The sequence below is a fragment of the Esox lucius genome, chromosome 7 (genome assembly GCF_011004845.1).
Source record: "Esox lucius isolate fEsoLuc1 chromosome 7, fEsoLuc1.pri, whole genome shotgun sequence".
In the NCBI taxonomy this organism is placed as follows: domain Eukaryota; kingdom Metazoa; phylum Chordata; class Actinopteri; order Esociformes; family Esocidae; genus Esox; species Esox lucius.
The window spans coordinates 20,637,178-20,658,081 of record NC_047575.1 but is presented as its reverse complement, the minus strand read 5'-3'; the positions used below and the strand labels follow the sequence as shown (position 1 = coordinate 20,658,081).

Genomic DNA, 20,904 nt, shown 5'->3' with positions numbered 1-20,904 from the left:
CTATAATTACTACCAGGCATATGGACAGCAGGCCTTCAGATTTTACCCATTGTACTCTGTCAGAGATATTGCTTTCGAACCAGTCTATAGACTGTCCTCTGACAAGCCTAGATTGATGGTTAAAATAGGTGAAACTAACGTACGTGGCTAATATATGTTCATAACTCTTTTTAGTTAAGGCTGTTGAAGAACGGCTTCATGTATTTCCAGAAATATAGTATTTATTAAAAGTCATCATGCAACGACATAAACGTCGAATTGAACTGAACGCACCCCTGCAAAGGTGAGCCTAGAGAAAGGGCGTTCATCTCCTTGTTGAATGACTGCACATGCGCTGTAGCCCACCGTAATTGCCTTCCCGGTCATTACCAAAAGTGCCGCTTTCAATAAACACTGTTGAACATTTCCGTCGAAGCACAAATATATTAATTTGAAACATTCGTCTGAACAATGTAGACGATCGAACATCCTTAGATAATCTAATTTCTCCACGGGGATATGACGAGCGAGGAGCCAAAAACGATACCTGGAAGCGATACAGATCAAACTTTATCACAAGAAGCGGTAAGGAAGCGACAGCTTATTAATTCAAACAGCAATATTAAGTCGCCTAAATTGTTATTGTGAACATTGTTATTTAGAAATTAAGAAACAAAATGAACACTTTGTTGTATTTATAAGCTATATTGGTTCAACGACCAAACCCGTCGGTCCTCATTCCTGTTATGATGACAGTATGCGCTTGCTTTCTGATGTTTTTTTTCTATGTGATTGTTTGGACATTTTGCCGCACAACCAGGTTGACATTAACTAGCTATGGTTACAGTAAACGTTGCGCTAAACACCAGCTGTTACTAAAAGGTAAGAGGACATTTTTCAATTAAACTGTAATTTCCTAATAGTATAAATTTATTCTGCCAAATAATTAGGCTTTCCTGAATTGGCAATTATGTATTCTAAATGTTAGCGTTATTTGCAGGTTTTTATATTCGTTTTGATAATGTTTCGTTTTTAATTATGTATTTTACAACTCCATGTTAGATGATGTCTCGATCTGAGAAAAAAAATATCCTTGCTTTCTTTAAATAGTCATTTAGTGAGCGCCGAATGGCCTAATCGCATTTGAAGAAAAATGTTGCCTTTATATTCCAGGGGGTTTGTTGTTCTATGTTTCTCATGGAGTAATCCATTAGAAACATTAACAAAAAATTGTACATCAAAATGTTTGTCTGTTTTCTGTTGGCTAAAGGAGGCATTTTATTGTTAGGAAATTGCTGGATTATTCAAATGTTCTTAAATGACTGAAGACGCGTAACCATAATCCCCATAAAACCTAGGGGCAAAACTTGAAAGCGGCTCCTTGCCTTTTTGTTTTGTTAATTTTGTAAATGACTAGAACATAGGAACCTTTATCGATATCTATATATTAGCCAATATTTTTTGTAGTGTGAATTGATACACATATTGACAGACGTCATCTTGTCCAGGCGGTATTTATATGGTTAGCAAAACGGTGAGCTGGGGTAAGCCTAAACAAAACTTATTGGAAGTGAATCTAAACTCTTAAGGATAAACCAGCTACACAGCATTCATTGTTAGAGGGAACATGACTTAACAAATCACACCAAAAAATATATGGGTGCCTGATAACACATGCTGTGAACAAAAAAATCCTATACAAGGTCTCAGAATAAAGATTAATGCCCATGAGCCTGGCAGAGGTTACAAAGCCATTTCCAAGCTATTCGAAGTACCAAATTTCACTTTTCAGCAAATGATCTGTGAATTAAGAACATTCCAGACCACTGGCAATATACATACGTTGTACCACCAACTTCAGCCCAATAGCTGACTGAAAGATACTTCTAGAACTCTCTAAGAACCTCAGGGTAATGTCAAGGGATCTTCAGGCCTCTCTTGCTACAGTCAATGTTGAAGTGCATGACTCAACTGCCAGAAAGAGACTGCACAAACTTGTTGTACATGGGGAGTTCAGAAAGGAACAAGCCTCTGCTCTCAAAAAATAACACTTGACTGATGTTTGCCAATTAACAATGGGGTGAAGACCAACTATTGGAACAGGGTTTTCTGGACACATGAGTCAAAAATGCTGTTTTTTGACCGCAAGGCCAGATGCTATCATTTGGCATAAATAAAAGGCTGCCTTTCTAGAGAAGAACCTCATAGCAACTGTAAAGCATAGAGGCAGTGGCGTTATGGTTTTGGACTGCATTAGGGCCTAGACAACTCCATTGACTCATTGAGTCAACCTGAACCATGAATTCCATATTGTTCTGAAGAATTCTTGAGGAGAATGTGAGGCCATATGTCAAAATGCTGAACTGAACATGGATTTTGCACAGAACAATGATCCATAACACACAAGCAAAGCCACCACAGACTGTCTCAAAAATAATAAATGGAGGGTTATGGAATGGTCGAGTCAAAGCCCATGTCTCAATCCTCGCATAAAGATGTTTGGGTAATTGAAGCAGACTGTGTATAGTTGAAGCAGTACTGTAAAGAAGAGTGGGCAAAAATTCCTCACAGTCTGTAAGAGAGAGATGGGCATTTACGAAGAAATGGCTACATTAAGTTATTTCAGCCAAAGGGGAAAATAACCGCTGTTGTAGGCTAGGAGTGTAGGTCTTTGACCCACACTATGAAATTGCATTTCTGTGGATTTGGTATATCTTTGTTATAATCTTTTAAGTGTCATTTGTTAGATGAGGTTACCTTTTATCTATCAATTGTGCCAGGAATGTATTCCCAAAATGTTCATGTCATGTATCACAATTGAGGGTTCCTAATTTATGTATTGTCATTGTGACCAAACACTAGTTTCCCCATAGGTTTGAGAAATGACCATCTACGGCTTTTTAAGAGGCAACTGCACCTTTCTCTTCCCTTTCCAAAAAAGTCAAAAAGGAAAGTTTTGTGTGAGGAACAGAAGCGTTAAATTTGCAGTGGTCTCCTAATTTTAACCCTTCTGTTCCTCACTCAAAACCTTCCTTTTCGACTTTTTTGGAAAGGAAAGAAAAAGGTGCAGTGTTCTAAATTTTCCGGAGCTATATGTAGCACTTGAGTTTGAGGCTATATAACCCCTTGACGTAGTTCTCCCACTAACACGTCTCCACGCCCTGTGAGAGATCTGGATAAGAACAAGTTCAACATTAAATCAAAGGGATTTATGCCCATGATATTATCAGTATGTATTGTTACTTTATAGCTTATGCTGACTGCAGATGGGTTACATTTGGGCATCATTGGATAATTGAACAATAATGCAAAGCTATTTCCTGATTTATGTAATTTAGGTTTACAAAATAAAAGCAATTATAGATTCAACCATAGTATTGCCAATAGGACAGCGTGTCACTATGGGTATCCCAAGTGATCAGTGATGTGTTTAGCAACATCTGCCAAATCAGGGGGAGGATTCACTGGGTTCTAGGACATGATCCATTATATACAACTATGGTATAAATGCTTTCTTAAAATATAATTAATGGTACATGATTACTATTTATCGCATGATAACTGGGGGTGAAACATTTGCTGTATAGTCTGCATCACTAGTATAGGTATTGCACACAATGTTCTCTGGATTTCTAATTGAACTGATGAGTTTGAGCATGTTTGTATTGTGTTTTTCTGAGTGGATTTAAAAATAGGATTGGGATTGACCGTTTTTTTCTAGTTGCCAGATTTCTTTCAGCCTGTCGTCTAAGCCTACTAGTTCATCTGATCTTGTCACCAGCCTGACTGGTTAAACCGGTTTGCACAGCTGTAAATGTGGATGCATGTGCTTTGTGGGATGTTGGGTTGTTAGTAATCTGTTCAACTGTTCCTGTTCTCCTCCCATTAAATTAGTCATGATTTACTGCTATTATTTCTTATACACAGGATAAAGTGAAATTACCAAAGAACACAATTTTCCCTCTGGAATTATTTAATCAAACATCTGCCAACTTCTTAAGTGTACAAAAAACAACAGTGAGTCGTTGAGAAAGTTTCTTTAACATGTAATTTCCATGAGAAACCTGCATATCTAGTATCTAGCCACACTCAGTTTATTCTTCCTGAGATTCTGTTCCAGGAAATGGAACGGCTATTAATATATACTAGAAACCTTTCCAGGGTGGGAGAGTATGTGATCTCTTTTATGACCTATGTCAGTATTAACAAAACTGAAATGCAAACAATGTGTGAAATATTTGACTACATGGAAAATGAACATTGTAAATGTAATCTCGTCAAAACTATAGGTGTGATTCATTAAACAGCAATGAGAATCTATAACATTAAGAACATGTCCCGAATCTTCAAAATATAAATAAATTATCACAAAATGGTCAATAAGTTCTGATCTTCACAAAAACACTGTGTGCCTGATGATGGGAACGGGGGAGATTGCAATGGTCAGCGGTACTGTCTACTCCTGTTACATGGCAAACCCAATGTGACCTTGAGCTAGCTGGTGAAAGGGATGAGGTTCAATTCTGAAAGCATGCTTTTGGATGCTTTAACAGTCTGGCGTTGGATCTACATTTAACTGCTGCATGGCCCAGAAACAGTATTGGTATATTACACACTGATGATAGGCTAACTTGTGGGCAAACCATGGTGACCCTCTGGCTGTATCCTCTGCTGCAATTTATGGTATTTCTATGCTTTGTTGGTGAGAGATAGTGGGGAAAGTATTTTTGCTTCAAGGGCAGTGTGCTAGATGTGAATTAATGTTGATATATGAACCCACATACTCTCACTAATCTTTTAACTAGCCAATCATCAATGGCTGTTCAGCATATTGCTTGAAGCAAACTGACGAGACTTCATCTACTATCTTAATGTTAGTTTGAAAAACGTAGCCCAATCGTCATTTGATGACTCGTCTTTTCAGTTGGTACTGACTTATCATATTGATTGCGTTGTTCTCATTTGTTTTTTTATAACTGCTGTCCGCAGGCTATTTTATAATTTCCCCTTTTTCAAATTGTATCAAGCGTTAGTAATGAGAGAGGCTGGTAAGAGGATGTTGAAGGATTAACTTCTCAAAAGCTATCTGTTCTGGGCTTCTGGCCTCATGCATGTTCCTCTGTTGTTGTGACAGTAGGAGATGATTGCTGTGCCTTGGTCTGGATGCCACATCTATCAGTGACACAGCAGTCACACAATAGTTTACAAAGACTGCGTAACATTGTCACATTTCCTGCTGTTTCAGACACACCCATATCCGTATATATCTGAAGTATGCACCAAGCATTGCCACTGTGTTAACCCAATGTGTAGTCACAGTGTCTCAAAGAAGTTAAGGAGAGGACCTCATTTGGAATTCAACATCAGTAGCATGCCGCTGATCACATAATTGGTTCTGACTGGAGAAATATCTTTTCTTCTAGAGACCAGCACAGCTGAATGGCTTTAATTTAGCCCACGATGTCATCGATCCCTCATCTCGGCCATCTTTTGAGTCCCACCCTCCGTCTCCTGCACCCCCAGCAGATGCAGATTTTGTCCCTAGAGAGCAGTGGGGTGGGAAGTATGAGTTTCTGCTGTCCTGTATGGGCTACTCTGTGGGACTGGGAAACGTGTGGAGGTTTCCTTATCTCTGCTACCGCAATGGAGGAGGTGAGTTACCTACACAGCACCCATCACAAGCTCCAAAGAAATGCATAGTGTAGCAAACAGTTCTCTCATTTGATATGAGAACTCCTGCATATATTTCCTATCCAAATCAAATATTCAACATTTTGCTTTCATAAACTACCATCAAAATAAAATAACATCCAATATCCTATCACTGGATCCACACTAGGCATGCTGTATTGCTGATGGAAAACGTATGGCGTAAATGGTCTTAAAAAACAGCTGGTGCAGACTGCTCTCCTCTGTCTCACAGCGGCACTCAGCACTGCCCAGCCTGACTTTCACGTTCTTATCCTCTTAGAAATAGCTGCTCACTTTGACATGATTTTTGGTATTCATCCCTATAAACGTCATTAGCTTGATGACCCATAAGACATGAATTTGGGCGTCGTATGTTTTCACACTGACTTTCCAGGATTACTTTTATCTTAATTTAGGCTTGAAAACACAACAAATGAACAAAAGGCTTCAATTCGTCACTCCTAGAGAATTATATCATGCAAAATTGTTCTTATGCGCTATAGCCTTGGAACAAATTTACTTGTGTGACAGTGTATAACAACCAAGCCCCATCCTCTGACACACAGTTGTTTGACCTTTAGTTTGTCAATCACTTTTTTTCCAAATCAAGAAAGCTTTTGTAAATGCCAGAGTGGAAAAGTGGACTTTCACTGACTATCTAAGGCAGCCCTGTGGTAATATCCATGTTTAATGCATACCAACACTGTGCTGGCATCCAGCATGGGAACCTTTTTCTCAGCATCACCTAGGGGGCCACCTGAGAAACTGTATAACACTAATCATCTGGGCAGTAAGTATCTATTGTAAAAACACTATAAAGTGGATATAAGAAGTCTACACACCCCTGTTAAAATGCCAGGTTCTTGTGATGTAAAAGAATGAGACAAAGACAAATCATGTCAGACATTTTTCCACCTTTAATGTGACCTATAGTTTGAAAAATTCAATTTAAAAACACTGAAATCTTTGAGGGGGAAAAATACAAAAAATAAAAGCTCACAATAACCAGATTGCATAAGTCCCTGCCACTGAGAAACATCCCCATGGCATGGTGCTGCCACCCCTATACTTTGGTGGTGGCAGCATGATGATATTGTCAGGATGTGTAATGTTAGGCTTAAGCCAAACAATGCTTAGCATTAAGGTCAAAAGCTCTGTTAGACCATAGAATCTGCTTCCACTTGATCTCAGTCTTCCACACAGCTTCTTGGCAAACTCCAGCCGAGATGTCATGTGACTTGTTGTCTTTAAGCCACTCTCATTGTTGCAGTATGCACAGTTTCATACCAGTTCAGCCGTGGAAGACTATAACTCATTTATTTGCCATTGGCCTTTTGATGGCCTACCTGACTGGTGCCCTTCTTGCCCAGATACTCAGTTTTTGAGGGTGGCCTGTTGTAGACTGATTCACAGCTATATTCTCTCCATTTCTTAATAATGGACTTTGCTGTGCTTCTTAAACCTTATTTCGTATTTGCTTTGCACAATATTTTGTCTTCATAATGCAGTGTTTGTTAGGAATTGTACCAACCAGTGGGACTTCCCAGAGATAGGTTTATTTAACCTAAAATCATTTCAAACTTGTTAATTGCACACAGGTGGACTCAATTCAACTAAATACTTCTAAAGACAATTGGTAGCACCACAGCTCTTTCAAATGTCGTAGCAAAGGAGGTGAATACTTATGCAGTCAGTTATTTTTTTGTTTTATATGTAATTGTTTTAGAACTATTCACAGAATAAATTTTTCACACTCCTGCTGAAATATATTTAGATTTCCTGTTGTAACACATTGAAATGCTGAAATGTCTAAGGGAGGTGAATACTTTTGAAAGCCTGTGCATGGCCCTATGAATACTGGAATTATGAGTTAAAATCCTGGCTATTGCGGTCATCATGTCAGGATATAGAACGTGGACAAACATTTTGCTTTTGTTTATTATTTTTACAAAAAGGGAAACAATGTAGTCAGACCCTCTACACAACACCCCCATTGGTCAGCACCCAGTGCTGAAAAATAATGACCCACTTGAATCACAACAATCTGTAGTAGCAAATGTAGAGGTGGGGGTCCTTGACCTGATAGAGCTGCCCTGAGCTTAATTGTGTTGTGTAGATTGATAAGAAACATGTATATGTGGTTAGCTGCCTAAGCACCAAAAATATTTTTTTGTATACTCATTGTGCAAATATTAGATACTCAATTGGAACTATGTGTGGCTTTGTAACAAGCCTCTTGTTTGATCCATAATTATAATGCATTGTAATCAGGTCTTCATAAGCCTGTTGGAGTGCTAATGGTCACCATGTACTGACTAAAGGCAAGAAACACACTGACATGGGGCAATATTGTGCAGAACTGCACTAATGAGCGGCATCACATGGGTTGTGGATTGTAATAGCCACAGTGTTAAAATGTAAGTAAACAAAATAGGCTTTAAGGTTCTTAAAAACATGTTTGATATAGGCATGATGAGACGATTTATGGATAGGGAAGTTATTGACAAAATGTAAATATTGACTGTTGAGTTGTGTGTAAAAGGGCGTTCAGGGCATTTATCAGAGTGCCACAGCTTCCTAGTGTCGTTTCTGGTTATTGTAGCTTTATAAATAATTTGGGTGGTCTAGGGTGAAACAGCGGTCTGAACTGCAGCCTCTGGTTTAGCAGGGTGAACTGAAACATGGGGCACAGTGTTGAGGTGGAACAGGGCTGAGGCCACTGTTCACAACTCCTCTACTGTCATGCCGAACAGCACCAACCCTACAATTTGATCATTTCTATTATTTATTCCAACACTTTACCAGGTATATATATTATAACTGGCGCATTAATCTGTGATGTCTCCTCCTGTATTAACCACGTGTTTCCAGGCTAACCTGCGATCTCCCTGTCTCAGGTGTGTTCCTCATCCCCTATTTCATCATGCTCATCTTCACTGGGGTCCCCCTCTTCCTCATGGAGCTCAGTCTAGGCCAGTATGGAGCTGCTGGACCAATCACAGTGTGGAAGTGTTGTCCCCTCCTCAAAGGTAAGATCCAGCACCACCCCCAGATACTCCACATGTAACAAGTTTATTGTCCCCCAATATAATAAGACCTCAACAACCCCCCTGTGTGTCTCACTCTACAGGCATTGGCATTGGGATGCTCTGTGTATCTACGCTGGTGTGTCTTTACTACAATGTGATCATAGCCTGGACCTTCTTCTACCTGGGCAGCTCCTTTCAGAGCCCCCTGCCCTGGTCCTGTGATGCCCCGGCCAATGCCTACCTCTGCGGAAACAACACCATTCAGAACAACCTTTCTGGCAATACCCTCAGCCCCTCTGAGGTTTTCTGGAAGTAAGGCTGTTTCATTTAATACTTTGTTTGAAATGCAACACAACTATTTCAAGATTTTTGTGGTTGTTATTGTGAAATAGAATGGGCCAGATTCTAACCTATGCTGCAGCAATACATGGGCACCAGAGGCAGTGGTTAAAATCTCTGCACCCCCCAGGCCACCTTCCACTGCTCTGTTGTCACCCAAAAATATATTATGGCATGAATGTGCAAGACACGGCATTGGGTAAGAGCAGAGACACTGGGGGAAGTGGCAGCGCTGGGGAGGGAAGCAGTGGGATCGAGTCAGAAAGGAAACAGTTGGTATTCTGACCTGACTCCCTGACCACCGTAAATACCTGAAATAATGTCATGCAACAGTATGTGTGCACTGTACACTGTATGTGTGTGTTAAAGATGAAGGAAGACGATGAAATGATTTAAACAAAATGGTAGTGACTGGACTAGCACCTCATGTAGCTTCTGTTCCCTGTTCACATTCTCTGTTAACTGGGCATGTCTGTTTGTTTGTTTGTTCTAGTGATCGTGTCCTGGGTGTGGTGAATAGTCAGGGCCTAGATGACCCTGGTCCTGTCAGGTGGCCCCTGGCCCTCTGCCTCTTAGCTGCCTGGATCATCATCTTCTTCTGCATGCTCAAGGGAATACGCAGCTCCGGCAAGGTGAAGTGACACAAACTCCTGTTATGCACACCCTCAAAACAAACATCTTTGTTCATGGCGTTGCTATGTACTTAAGATCTGCTTGTGCTAACTTTGCAGGTGGTTTATGTGACTGCAAGGTTCCCCTACTTTGCAGGTGGTTTATGTGACTGCAAGGTTCCCCTACTTTGCAGGTGGTTTATGTGACTGCAAGGTTCCCCTACTTTGCAGGTGGTTTATGTGACTGCAAGGTTCCCCTACTTTGCAGGTGGTTTATGTGACTGCAAGGTTCCCCTACTTTGCAGGTGGTTTATGTGACTGCAAGGTTCCCCTACTTTGCAGGTGGTTTATGTGACTGCAAGGTTCCCCTACTTTGCAGGTGGTTTATGTGACTGCAAGGTTCCCCTACTTTGCAGGTGGTTTATGTGACGGCAACGTTCCCCTACTTTGCAGGTGGTTTATGTGACGGCAACGTTCCCCTACTTTGCAGGTGGTTTATGTGACGGCAACGTTCCCCTACTTCGTGCTGATCGTTTTGATCATCAGAGGAGCTACACTGGAGGGATCACTTCAGGGAGTGGCCTTTTACCTCACCCCTGACTGGGGCCGGCTGGCCAGTGCCCAGGTAGATGCCCTGCTATAATCTAAGGCTGACAACTTTGTCAACTGTTTGATTGTTTGGTCCGTAAGCTGTTGGTCAACCGAGAGTCAAAATTGAAAATGTTCTTTATAAACACTTGTCCGACGATGCTGAATATAAGCATAATAATGTAATACATAATTTAATGTGACCTAGAGTATATGTCTGCAATTAGCTAGGTGCTTGAATCTGAAAGTCGTGTCTTGACCAGTCATCAGCATTGATGGCAGTGTCACCTAGTGGTTATTGCATTAGACTGAAAGGTTGCTAGATTGAATCCCTGAGCTGGAAAGGTGAGACATTTCTTTGTCCTTTCCCAGAGTCAGTAAGTCAACCCCTTATTGCTCTTCAGTAGCGTAACAGCAGAATCTGTGAAGGGTCACATCTTCTTGCTGTCAGACTACTACGTAGTATAATGTGGCTCCTTGCTTTATTTGTGATATATTATCATTCAGTACACTTTTAAAGCATTGGGCAAGCTGGAAAAACGTGTCGATTCAATCAATTAGTTGAAAGAACTGTTGACTCGTTTGACCAAGACACCCGTAGTATAATTCCAAGAGGAAAGCACAGGTTTGTGTTAATGTGCATGTGCCTTCTTGTATTGACTAGTGTTAGTGCTTTTGTGCTGGCCAACGAACTAGACCGCTTTTGTTAACTGTCACCTCTTAACATGTAGGTGTGGAACGATGCTGCCTCGCAGATCTTCTACTCGTTGGGGATTGGTGTTGGGGGGCTGCTCTCCATGGCCTCCTACAATAAGTTTGACAACAATGTCATCAGGTCAGTAGTACATTTAAATCTGAAGCTACCAGCATGCTGGGAAATGGAGTCTATTCTTACATTGTGTTGCCTTCAGGGACTGTCTGGTCATCACCATAGGGAACTGCAGCACCAGCTTCTTTGCGGGATTTGCCATATTCTCCATCCTGGGTCACATGGCCTGGAGGAAGGGCGTGCCTGTTGGAGAGGTAGCAGACACAGGTAGTACATAAAGAGTCCAGGTTTGTGTTTGATGTGTGTATGTTTATAAAATATATGTATAGAAATCACTCAAAAACTTTCCCATTGATTACATTGGTGTTTTAACAAGCGTGATTGTCTTATCTGTTTCACTCAAGTGATGACATTTCACACATGCTTATGGAATTAGTCTTTCTAAGCTAAGTGGTATCACAGACACCACTAGCACGAATTTAACAAAACTTGGGTAAATGACATGCCTTTTCATAGATGAAATAACACTGATTGGACAAGTTGGGCCGAGCATTATTTGTAGGAGACAATATTTTTTACTGTGGCATTTTTGGTCTTGCTTTAGGTCCTGGTTTGGCGTTTGTGGCGTACCCAGAAGCACTTGCTCTACTGCCAGGCTCTGTGTTCTGGTCCATCCTCTTCTTCCTTATGCTCTTCATGTTGGGGGTGGACACTCTGGTAAACCTGACCTGTGCTCTGTTGTCAACTTCAGCTCTTTGAACCAACCAATAACAGACACCCGGTCCTCACCCTCTGGCCTTCCTTTCCCGTCTGTAGTTTGGTAATATGGAGGGCATTACCACAGCTGTGCTGGATGAGTTTCCACAGCTCAGAGCTAGCATGAAGCAGAAGTCCCTGTTCCTGGGACTGCTATGTTTCGGCTTTTACCTGATGGGCCTGCTGTTGATCACTGATGTGAGTATGTCTGCGTATTATGGAGTGCGTAGTTGTGAGGCATGGGTGAGTATGTGATGGTGCTGATGTCTGCCTCTCCATAGGGAGGGATTTACTGGTTCACCCTCATCGACTCCTTCGCCACTAGCTTTGGTCTCATTATCATCACCCTCTTCATGTGCCTGGGCATCTCCTTCTTCTATGGTACCTGGCACAATGCACCTCTAACTGCATATTCCATGCATGATACATTTCACCTACTGACGACACATACTATTCACACACTGTACGTCTGCCAGTGGTATCTTCAGATACGAGACTGATATGCATGTATTTCTGTGTGCCCTGACATTTGCAGGAGTGAACCAGTTTTGCCAAGACATCATTGACATGATCTGTCTCTGTCCACCTTGGTGCAGCAAAGTGCTGCTCTACTTCAAAGCATGCTGGGTATTCTGCACCCCATTTCTTCTTATGGTAAGTTAGATTTCCCTGACCCTCATGCTGTACATAATATTTCTGGAAAACATGCAACTCTGCCAAACAGATGATCAAAGGATCAGTGATTGAATTTAACAAAAAAAGATGCTACATCAAATGCCATTCTTCCCTTATGCATCCATTAATTTCTTCCATATGCATTAAACAGGGCTGGGAAATAAATTAAGTTAATAATTGCAATAGATGTCTGTCTGATAGGTATGCTGTCAGTGACTAAAGGTCTGTTCTGTTGTGTAGTATTTTATTTGACATTGTAATCATTTGGCAGACACTTCCAGAGTTACTTAGGTTTGAGTGCCTTGCTCAAGGGCAAAACACCTTTTTTATACCTTGTTGGCTTGTGATTAGAACTGTTTGTTATCAATGACTGTTGATTTGTCTCAATCCGCTTGATTACAAGACTGTCTGTCTCCCAGGTTAATGAGCATTTTCAAGGCACAACTTTCATTTAATTTCAAATGGAACCAGTGGGCAGTAAAGTGATTAAGGGTTTGGGGTGTTTCATACAAAACAAGGAAATGTGAACAACTAAAATTGCACTTACACTAACACATGGAAAGAACTGCAATATCAAACATGGAAATGTTCAGATTTTTTGAAATGATGCCACATGAAATTCCACACTTGTTACTCTTTGTCTCAGACGTCTAAGAATCTGTGCATGTCGTAGCTGTCACTGCTGCATTTCTAGAAGTGATATTATTTATCTCAAGTTACGGTCTTGCTTTTGTTCTGATTACTTTTGGTGACTGTCTCCATGGTTGCTGTTATGCTTGGTTTGTCTTGATGTTTTTGTTTCTGGTACCTTTTTGTTTTATTGTTCTTCTCTGTTTTTAGTTCATCCTGACCTATATCTTCATTGAGATGTACAACACCCCTCTGAAATATGGGGCCTATGTGTATCCTCGCTGGGGAAAGGCTCTAGGTGTGTGTATGGGCGCCACCTGCTGTCTGCAGATCCCAATCTGGGCCATCGTGGCAATGAGCAAGGAGTCTGGAACACTAAAAGACGTCTGTACCCCTAATTTTACCTCCCCCATTATCCCCCTGTCTGTCATATCCCAGGCATGGTCATATATCCGCTTTACCATGTTACACAACTATTTGTTCCAATGGGGACAAATTAAGCTGTATTAATTTTAGTCGAAAATTGAAGCTTCATCAGCTTTCAGTCTGCCAGTGTACAAATAATGTAGGGGTAACAGAAGAAGTAAACAAAACAGAATATTTCACGTTCCCTTTGCTATTACAATTTGTGACTTGATTCCTCTCTCCAATCCAGCGATTTAAGAAGTCCATTCGCCCTCTGAACTCCTGGAGGGTGAACAACTCGAACAGCAGCGTAGGAGAGGAGCGAGTTGAGGCAGAGAGGGTGGAGGCCCCATTCACAGTCCACCTGACCGACAGAGACACAGTCAACCTTACAGATCTGGATTTCACTGCTATGGCCTGGGAAAACGGGATAGAAGCATGACCCTCTCCTCACAGTGGAAGTGTGTTGCCACCTGCAGAACTGTGTGGACAAAAAAAGAATTTCACTGTCCACGCATCTTGCACTGCTACCTGGTTTTCCATTTACTATATTGACACTGAGACTGCTTAGAATAATTATCTGAATTGTCCTTCAGGACAGTGTAAATGGGTGGTTTTATTTTGGCTTTTAAGTACTGTATTTTTATTTTTACTATTTTCATTTTTGCTGGTGTGTCTGTATATACTCGTACAGGCCATGGCTGCAGATATTTTCCAGGCCATGTTTTTATTCCTAAAAGAACACAATTAGTTCTGCAGGGCAGGGCTGTTTCATATATCACTAATGAAGAGACTGGTGACAAAAGTTTTGTGACCTTATGGCCTCTTAGTTGATAAAATATTTTTTTCCTCTACCCTCTCTCCTTTGTGATGTGGAAAGTGGTCTGATGTTTTTTTGTTCCCAAAGATTAAATCAGCAAGGGGACTATGTATAATACGCGATATGTCACACATGGTGTTCGTACCTACATAAGCATTTATGTGACACTAGTCTTGCCAAAGATGTTATTTTTTTATTATTGTGATTGAAGACGTGGTTGTGCGATAACCACTGATTTTAAAATACAACCTTTGTAAGGGCAGGTTCCTGAGGTCATGAAATTTGGTTTATAGTTCTCTCCATTTACAAAAAACAAGTTATTCTCACAACCCAATAGGTCCACCATGATTGATTTATTTGACATTTACATTTGTGTGACACCCTTAATTGATTTTGGGTAAAATGCCCAATTATCACATTTTAGTAGTCATAAAACCATACATTAAACTATCAAAATACCCGGTCTGTGAAATAACGTTGATGGCTGCACCAAATTATCAACATCCTAACTTTGGGCTGAGATACTGAAGTTCTAGAGATCCAGCGTATGTAGATATCGCTTTTTTTAACAAAATGGCAGTCCGAGAATACAGTAATTTTTAGAAGACAAAAATAAGAAGTGTAATAACAAGCAGCATGGCTTGGCGAGTTGTGCATTGAAGGACTTGTATCTTGATAGTCAACTGCCCCAGACCTGCTGAGATTTCAGCCATGGTTATAATTACAAATTGAACATCACTAAATTGTATATTGGGGGTGGGTGACTTGGACACTGGACTAGCACATCACATATATTCATATTTGAACATCATTTTATAATGTTTCCAAAATATTAAGACTCACAATATGCAAGAACTTGATGAAAGTAAGCCCATCCAATATAAATACTGAGGTGGTCTTATTGTTGTCCTTCAACAGCATGTTGCTAAGGCTGGAGTTAAAAGGCAGAGATGAAGATTCTCACATTCAGCTAACAGAACCGCTGTATGAAAACAATCATGTCATGAAAACATGACCTTGTGTTTAAGCTATATTAAAAGAGAATACATGACAAATATTCCCAGGCCCTGACTGCCATTTGTCAGGGGTTTTAATATCAGTGTTTCACCCCAGGCATTTTTGCTTTAACTCTAAATAACCACATAACTTAATTAGTGAAAGAATTGATGATTAGTTGACTTATTGAATCGGGTGGGACAGATGTTGGTTAAAACCAATGTCAGAAACCCTCATCTATGTAAGTCTATGTTAAACAGAATAAATACACACAGTCATACTATAATTGGCATGTTTTGTTACCATAGTGTAATATAGTTTGTATTGTCTCTTGCATTTTCATTCAGGCATGTGTGTGGTCTTTGATCAATCCTACTTTGGTCTGTTGCTCAGGACTAGCACTGATGGTATTCTTTTACTACAAGTTAATAAAACATGTTTTAATATTACTGCACCTGTCATTGTTAATTCTCTCCTTCAGGCACGCATTTTACTCAGGAGGGACTTCCATCTAGCCATTCTACCATAAAGGCCTGACTAATGTAATGCTGCAGAGATAGTTGTCCTGGTAAGTTCTGCCATTTCTGCAGAAAACCTTTGAAGCTCTGTTACAGTGCCAATTGGATTCTTGGTCACCTCCTTAGTTTGGCCTGATAACTCTATAGAGTTCCTTGGATTTCCAGCCTTGGTTTTTGCTCTGACATGCACTGTGAAGTGCAGTAACTTATTAGAGAGGCCTGTGCCTTTCTAAATGATGTTCAATAGAATTGTATCGCTTGGTCAATATGGGGTATTGTTTGTAAATAAAACAATATATATGTATTATATATAAAACGTGAAGATTGTGTTTCAAGGACACAGATTTAGATCAGTTTCTTACCAAAAAAATTTAATATAAATAGAAAATTCCATTGATCACTAAGTCACAGTGTTGAGATGCTTTGGATATGTTACAGTGCCCTGACAGCGCTATTCTAGCATTGCTGTGAATTACACTCACCTAAAGGATTATTAGGAACACCTGTTAAATTTCTCATTAATGCAATTATCTAATCAACCAATCACATGGCAGTTGCTTCAATGCATTTAGGGGTGTGGTCCTGGTCAAGACAATCTCCTGAACTCCAAACTGAATGTCAGAATGGCAAAGAAAGGTGATTTAAGCAATTTTGAGTGTGGCATGGTTGTTGGTGCCAGACGGGCCGGTCTGAGTATTTCACACTCTGCTCAGTTACTGGGATTTTCACGCACAACCATTTCTAGGGTTTACAAAGAATGGTGTGAAAAGAGAAAAACATACAGTATGCAGCAGTCCTGTGGGAGAAAATGCCTTGTTGATGCCAGAGGTCAGAGGAGAATTGGCCGACTGATTCAAGCTGATAGAAGAACAACTTTGACTGAAATAACCACTCGTTACAACCGAGGTATGCAGCAAAGCATTTGTGAAGCCACAACACACACAACCTTGAGGCGGATGGGCTACAACAGCAGAAGACCCCACCGGGTACCACTCATCTCCACTACAAATAGAAAAAAGAGGCTACAATTTGCACGAGCTCACCAAAATTGGACAGTTGAAGACTGGAAGAATGTTGCCTGGTCTGATGAGTCTCGATTTCTGTTGAGACATTCAGATGGTAGAGTCAGAATTTGGCGTAAACAGAATGAGAACATGGATCCATCATGCCTTGTTACCACTGTGCAGGCTGGTGGTGGTGGTGTAATGGTGTGGGGGATGTTTGTTTGGCACACTTTAGGCCCCTTAGTGCCAATTGGGCATTGTTTAAATGCCACGGCCTACCTGAGCATTGTTTCTGACCATGTCCATCCCTTTATGACCACCATGTACCCATCCTCTGATGGCTACTTCCAGCAGGATAATGCACCATGTCACAAAGCTCGAATAATTTCAAATTGGTTTCTTGAACATGACAATGAGTTCACTGTACTGAAATGGCCCCCACAGTCACCAGATCTCAACCCAATAGAGCATCTGTGGGATGTGGTGGAACGGGAGCTTCGTGCCCTGGATGTGCATCCCACAAATCTCCATCAACTGCAAGATGCTATCCTATCAATATGGGCCAACATTTCTAAAGAATGCTTTCAGCACCTTGTTGAATCAATGCCACGTAGAATTAAGGCAGTTCTGAAGGCGAAAGGGGGTCAAACACAGTATTAGTATGGTGTTCCTAATAATCCTTTAGGTGAGTGTATATGTCCTTGCAAGTCATGAACTGCATCAACAGGGAATAATACATCAGACATGTCAACAACAACATTCTCAGCTGTTGAGAAACCAGTCATGGTATTTAAATACTGCTTTAAGATAATGAACTCATTTTAACATGGCAAATTTAAATAGGCTTACAGCAGATTTTGAGTTTAATTATACACCTGTTTCGCAGTAGAGGTGAGCAACTTAGAGTGGAACTTTCTTTTTGACTGATGCTCTCTCGGGCTCTCTGAAACTTGGTGCCATTTTATCATACAACCTGATGAAATATACGAGACATCTGAGATATTTGTGTCTTTTCATTATTCTTTTTATTTTGTTCTACTTCACATGTGTGCTTAGTTATGTAAAAGTGTAGATGTGGATCTTCACTGTTGTTGATGTTTGTATATTTTGGAAAGTCTTTTAATAAAAAAATGAAATAAAAAGATTCCGAGGCGCTGTCAGATGACGTCTGTCGGATGTTGCGTAGGTTAGATTTTCCCGCGGTTTCGTTCTGCTGTGAATCCATCTCTGTCGAGCCCGTCGAGCGGATTGAGTAGCAACATTTCAGGAAGCTGACGTTTTGACAAAAAAAAAAAAAAAAAATACGGGACCGGTTTGGCACTTTAAATAGTGAACTATCTACTACGCCGTTTAAGACATATAAAAAGAAAACGAATAAACGTACTTGAATTTAGTTTTAATAATCTGCCAAGATGCCTCCCAAAAAACGCAACTCTGGAGCTGCTCAGAAGGAAACGAAGACTAGCATAAAACATGCCCCCTTACCAGACAAGGAAAATCCAGATTTATCGGTTGAAAAGTAAGGTTCCAATCCATCGTATTAAACACAATTATTATGGAAATGAACAATGTGAGAATTATTCTGTAGTCTTATTGACCTAAAGTAGTATTTTGCTAGCCGATTAAACTACTCCGTCGTAAATGCGCTAGCTTATTCCTGGAGTTGTTTATCTGGCTAACTCACTGTATGCTAGCTAGTACTGTACATCATTACATTAGTTATCTTTGCAACCAACCTACGAAAACAAATCGAGATGACCAACTGGAAAACGTTGCTGTAGTGTATTCAAATGTATTAATTACCATATTTTTTTGGTTTATGTTGTAGTTAAGTTCATTATTCCTACAGGTTTCCTTTTTAGTAGCTATGTAAAATCAAGATGCGTTAGTTTACAAGGTAGGTACCAACAACTATACTATAAGTGGATAGTTTGGTACTACAGCAGTGTGTAGTTGTCTTAGAAACAAGTGTCGCATTATTTAGCTAATGATTTTGGCTGCTTTTGTCTTGCTTGACAGTCGGTACGGTTGAGACGGGGCAGATTATAAGAACATCAGATTGTTACTTAGGGACACGGCTGATTATAAGAACAGGTTATTCATCCTGATGTTGAAAACATTTAGATCAGTGGGAGACTTTTGGATACAGCATGTTTTGGGGCTTGATTACAATTCTGAGCGGATATTGTTTTAGGGTGATTGCGTTAAATGGCCATTTACATTCTGCTAGTTGTGGGAATGAGAGAAGTGACATGATGTCCGCTTAATATAAAGCTTTAGGTTTTTTGCTAAAATGTAGCTCAGGAAAACGTCTTGTTGTGTTAAAAAACTTAATGTAAACTTTCATCCGACCAATTATAATATTTGTATTTTCTTTGGGGCAGTACTTAAAACTATTTGTATGTTGATCTAACTAGTTCCTGTCAGTTTTAACCTCTGATATTTTCAGTTTTACATACTGTACCTGATATGAACGGTAAAGTTGTGGCTGACCTCAGTAGAAAATGTAGTTTGCCTGTTTACATGTCTGAAACAATAACATTATTAATAATTAATAATAATAATAATATTTAATTCTCCCTATTGGTGAACTTATGAGCCAGTTTACGACAAATGTGCCAAGCATATTTCACTGATTTAGACCACAGTTAGTTGAATATGTTGTTGTAGGACTGAAAGTAAAACCTGTAAACTTCTGTTGTCTGTACAATAAATGTAAACTACAAACTTATGGCTTTGATGGCTAGATTTGCCTTTGCACTGAACAAGCTTTTTAATCTTGGAGGTTTCATATACATAGTCTCTCACTTGGGATTCATTGTTATAGTTGATGGACTGTTTTCTAACAATTCAGGCACAGATACAGGAAAACCAATGTGTTCATATTTACTACTGCCACAGTACGTGTTGTAACTGATATTGCTAACATTATGTTTGTAGATTTTTGACCCTGTAGACCATGCAATACTTTTGAGTAAGCTGCCGTCAATAGGACTAGGACCGGATGCCTGTTGTTAGTTTCATGGCTGTCTTAAGGAAATAAGTCAGGCTGTTAGGGTAGACTGCATCCATTCAGGGCCACTGGAGTTGGGGTCCCACATGGATCTATACGTGGTCCATTACTTTTCACTCTCTACATAAACAGTATTGGTGGAGTTAAGAGTTACATGAATCTGTACGCTGATAACCCTGTCATGGGCTCCAAGCATTATTGCAACTGGAGACAGATTTTAAGATACTACAAGGGTCTTTTACAACTTCAACTAGTTTCAAATCCAAAGAAAACACACTTTATGATTTTTAATGGGTCCAAAAAATTAGTTCAACCGCTGGATGCTACTTATCATTATGCACTAAGGTTTATTACAGGTGCTAGCTACAGAACTCACCACTGATGTTCATCAAATTGTGGGCTGAACTTCGCTGTCCTTGAGACTAGAACGACATGCTCTCGTGTTTGTCTATAAAGCATTTCTAAATAAACGACTTTCTTAGTTATCATCACTTTTCAACATTATAAATATAACTTGTAAAACTCAAGCCTGGATTACTCTTGAGGCCCCTGCAATCTCCACAGAATTGGGTAGGACTGCCTGTTCCAGTTACGATCCTTGCTTATTGAATAGCCTGCAGACCAAACTTAAACTTTGAACTCATGTCCCCCTTGCCCATTTAAAACTTTTATTGGAGGATATTTGTTTCTGTGTTACTTGTAACTGTTTTGGGTAATGAAGGTTTTTGTGCTTTTGGGAATAACCTCTGTGTAAATGTAACAATCTGCTGTTGTTTTTGTGTTAACTGTGATCGTTTTACCTAAACTGATTTTTATTTTGGTGTTGCATGTAACTGTTTTTGTATTCTGTGCACTGACAAAGTTATAAGACTTAAAAGAAGCTACATGTATTCATGTGTTGAAGGACTTTGTGCATGGTCTGTAGGTCCCGGGGTTAAACAGACATATATTGAACAGTGTACATTTTGTTATAATGACATACACATTTTGTGGGAGAAATTGTGTAACTTTTTCAAAACTCTGATGTATGTGATCCTCTAGAGTGGTATGTTAGGAGTGCTCTGATTGTACATGACTTGTA

At 40.0% G+C, this 20,904-nt stretch overlaps 2 protein-coding genes across 3 annotated transcripts in view; both read left to right on the top strand.

The window, feature by feature from the left end:
• The first annotated feature begins 322 nt into the window (after positions 1 to 322).
• On the top strand, positions 323 to 15,737 carry slc6a7 (solute carrier family 6 member 7). 2 transcript variants are annotated; one of them, XM_034293508.1, is made up of 14 exons: positions 323 to 564; positions 5,403 to 5,631; positions 8,568 to 8,699; positions 8,801 to 9,011; positions 9,532 to 9,670; positions 10,140 to 10,274; positions 10,969 to 11,072; positions 11,149 to 11,273; positions 11,611 to 11,723; positions 11,823 to 11,960; positions 12,044 to 12,143; positions 12,298 to 12,416; positions 13,278 to 13,451; positions 13,723 to 15,737. In XM_034293508.1, the coding sequence occupies exons 1-14, from the start codon at positions 499 to 501 to the stop codon at positions 13,912 to 13,914; spliced, it is 1,977 nt and encodes a 658-aa protein (XP_034149399.1). In that variant the 5' UTR covers positions 323 to 498; the 3' UTR covers positions 13,915 to 15,737. The 2 variants fall into 2 exon arrangements, with proteins under 2 accessions (XP_034149399.1, XP_034149400.1); XM_034293509.1 differs by lacking the exon at positions 323 to 564 and adding an exon at positions 737 to 861.
• A 2,288-nt stretch (positions 15,738 to 18,025) lies between these two features.
• Positions 18,026 to 20,904, top strand: part of rb1 (retinoblastoma 1) — a 37,262-nt gene continuing 34,383 nt past the window's right edge. The window contains exon 1 of the mRNA XM_010893436.4: positions 18,026 to 18,329. Within this exon, the coding sequence (XP_010891738.2) occupies positions 18,223 to 18,329 (107 nt within the window). The 5' untranslated portion in view covers positions 18,026 to 18,222. The remainder of the gene's footprint in view (positions 18,330 to 20,904) is intronic.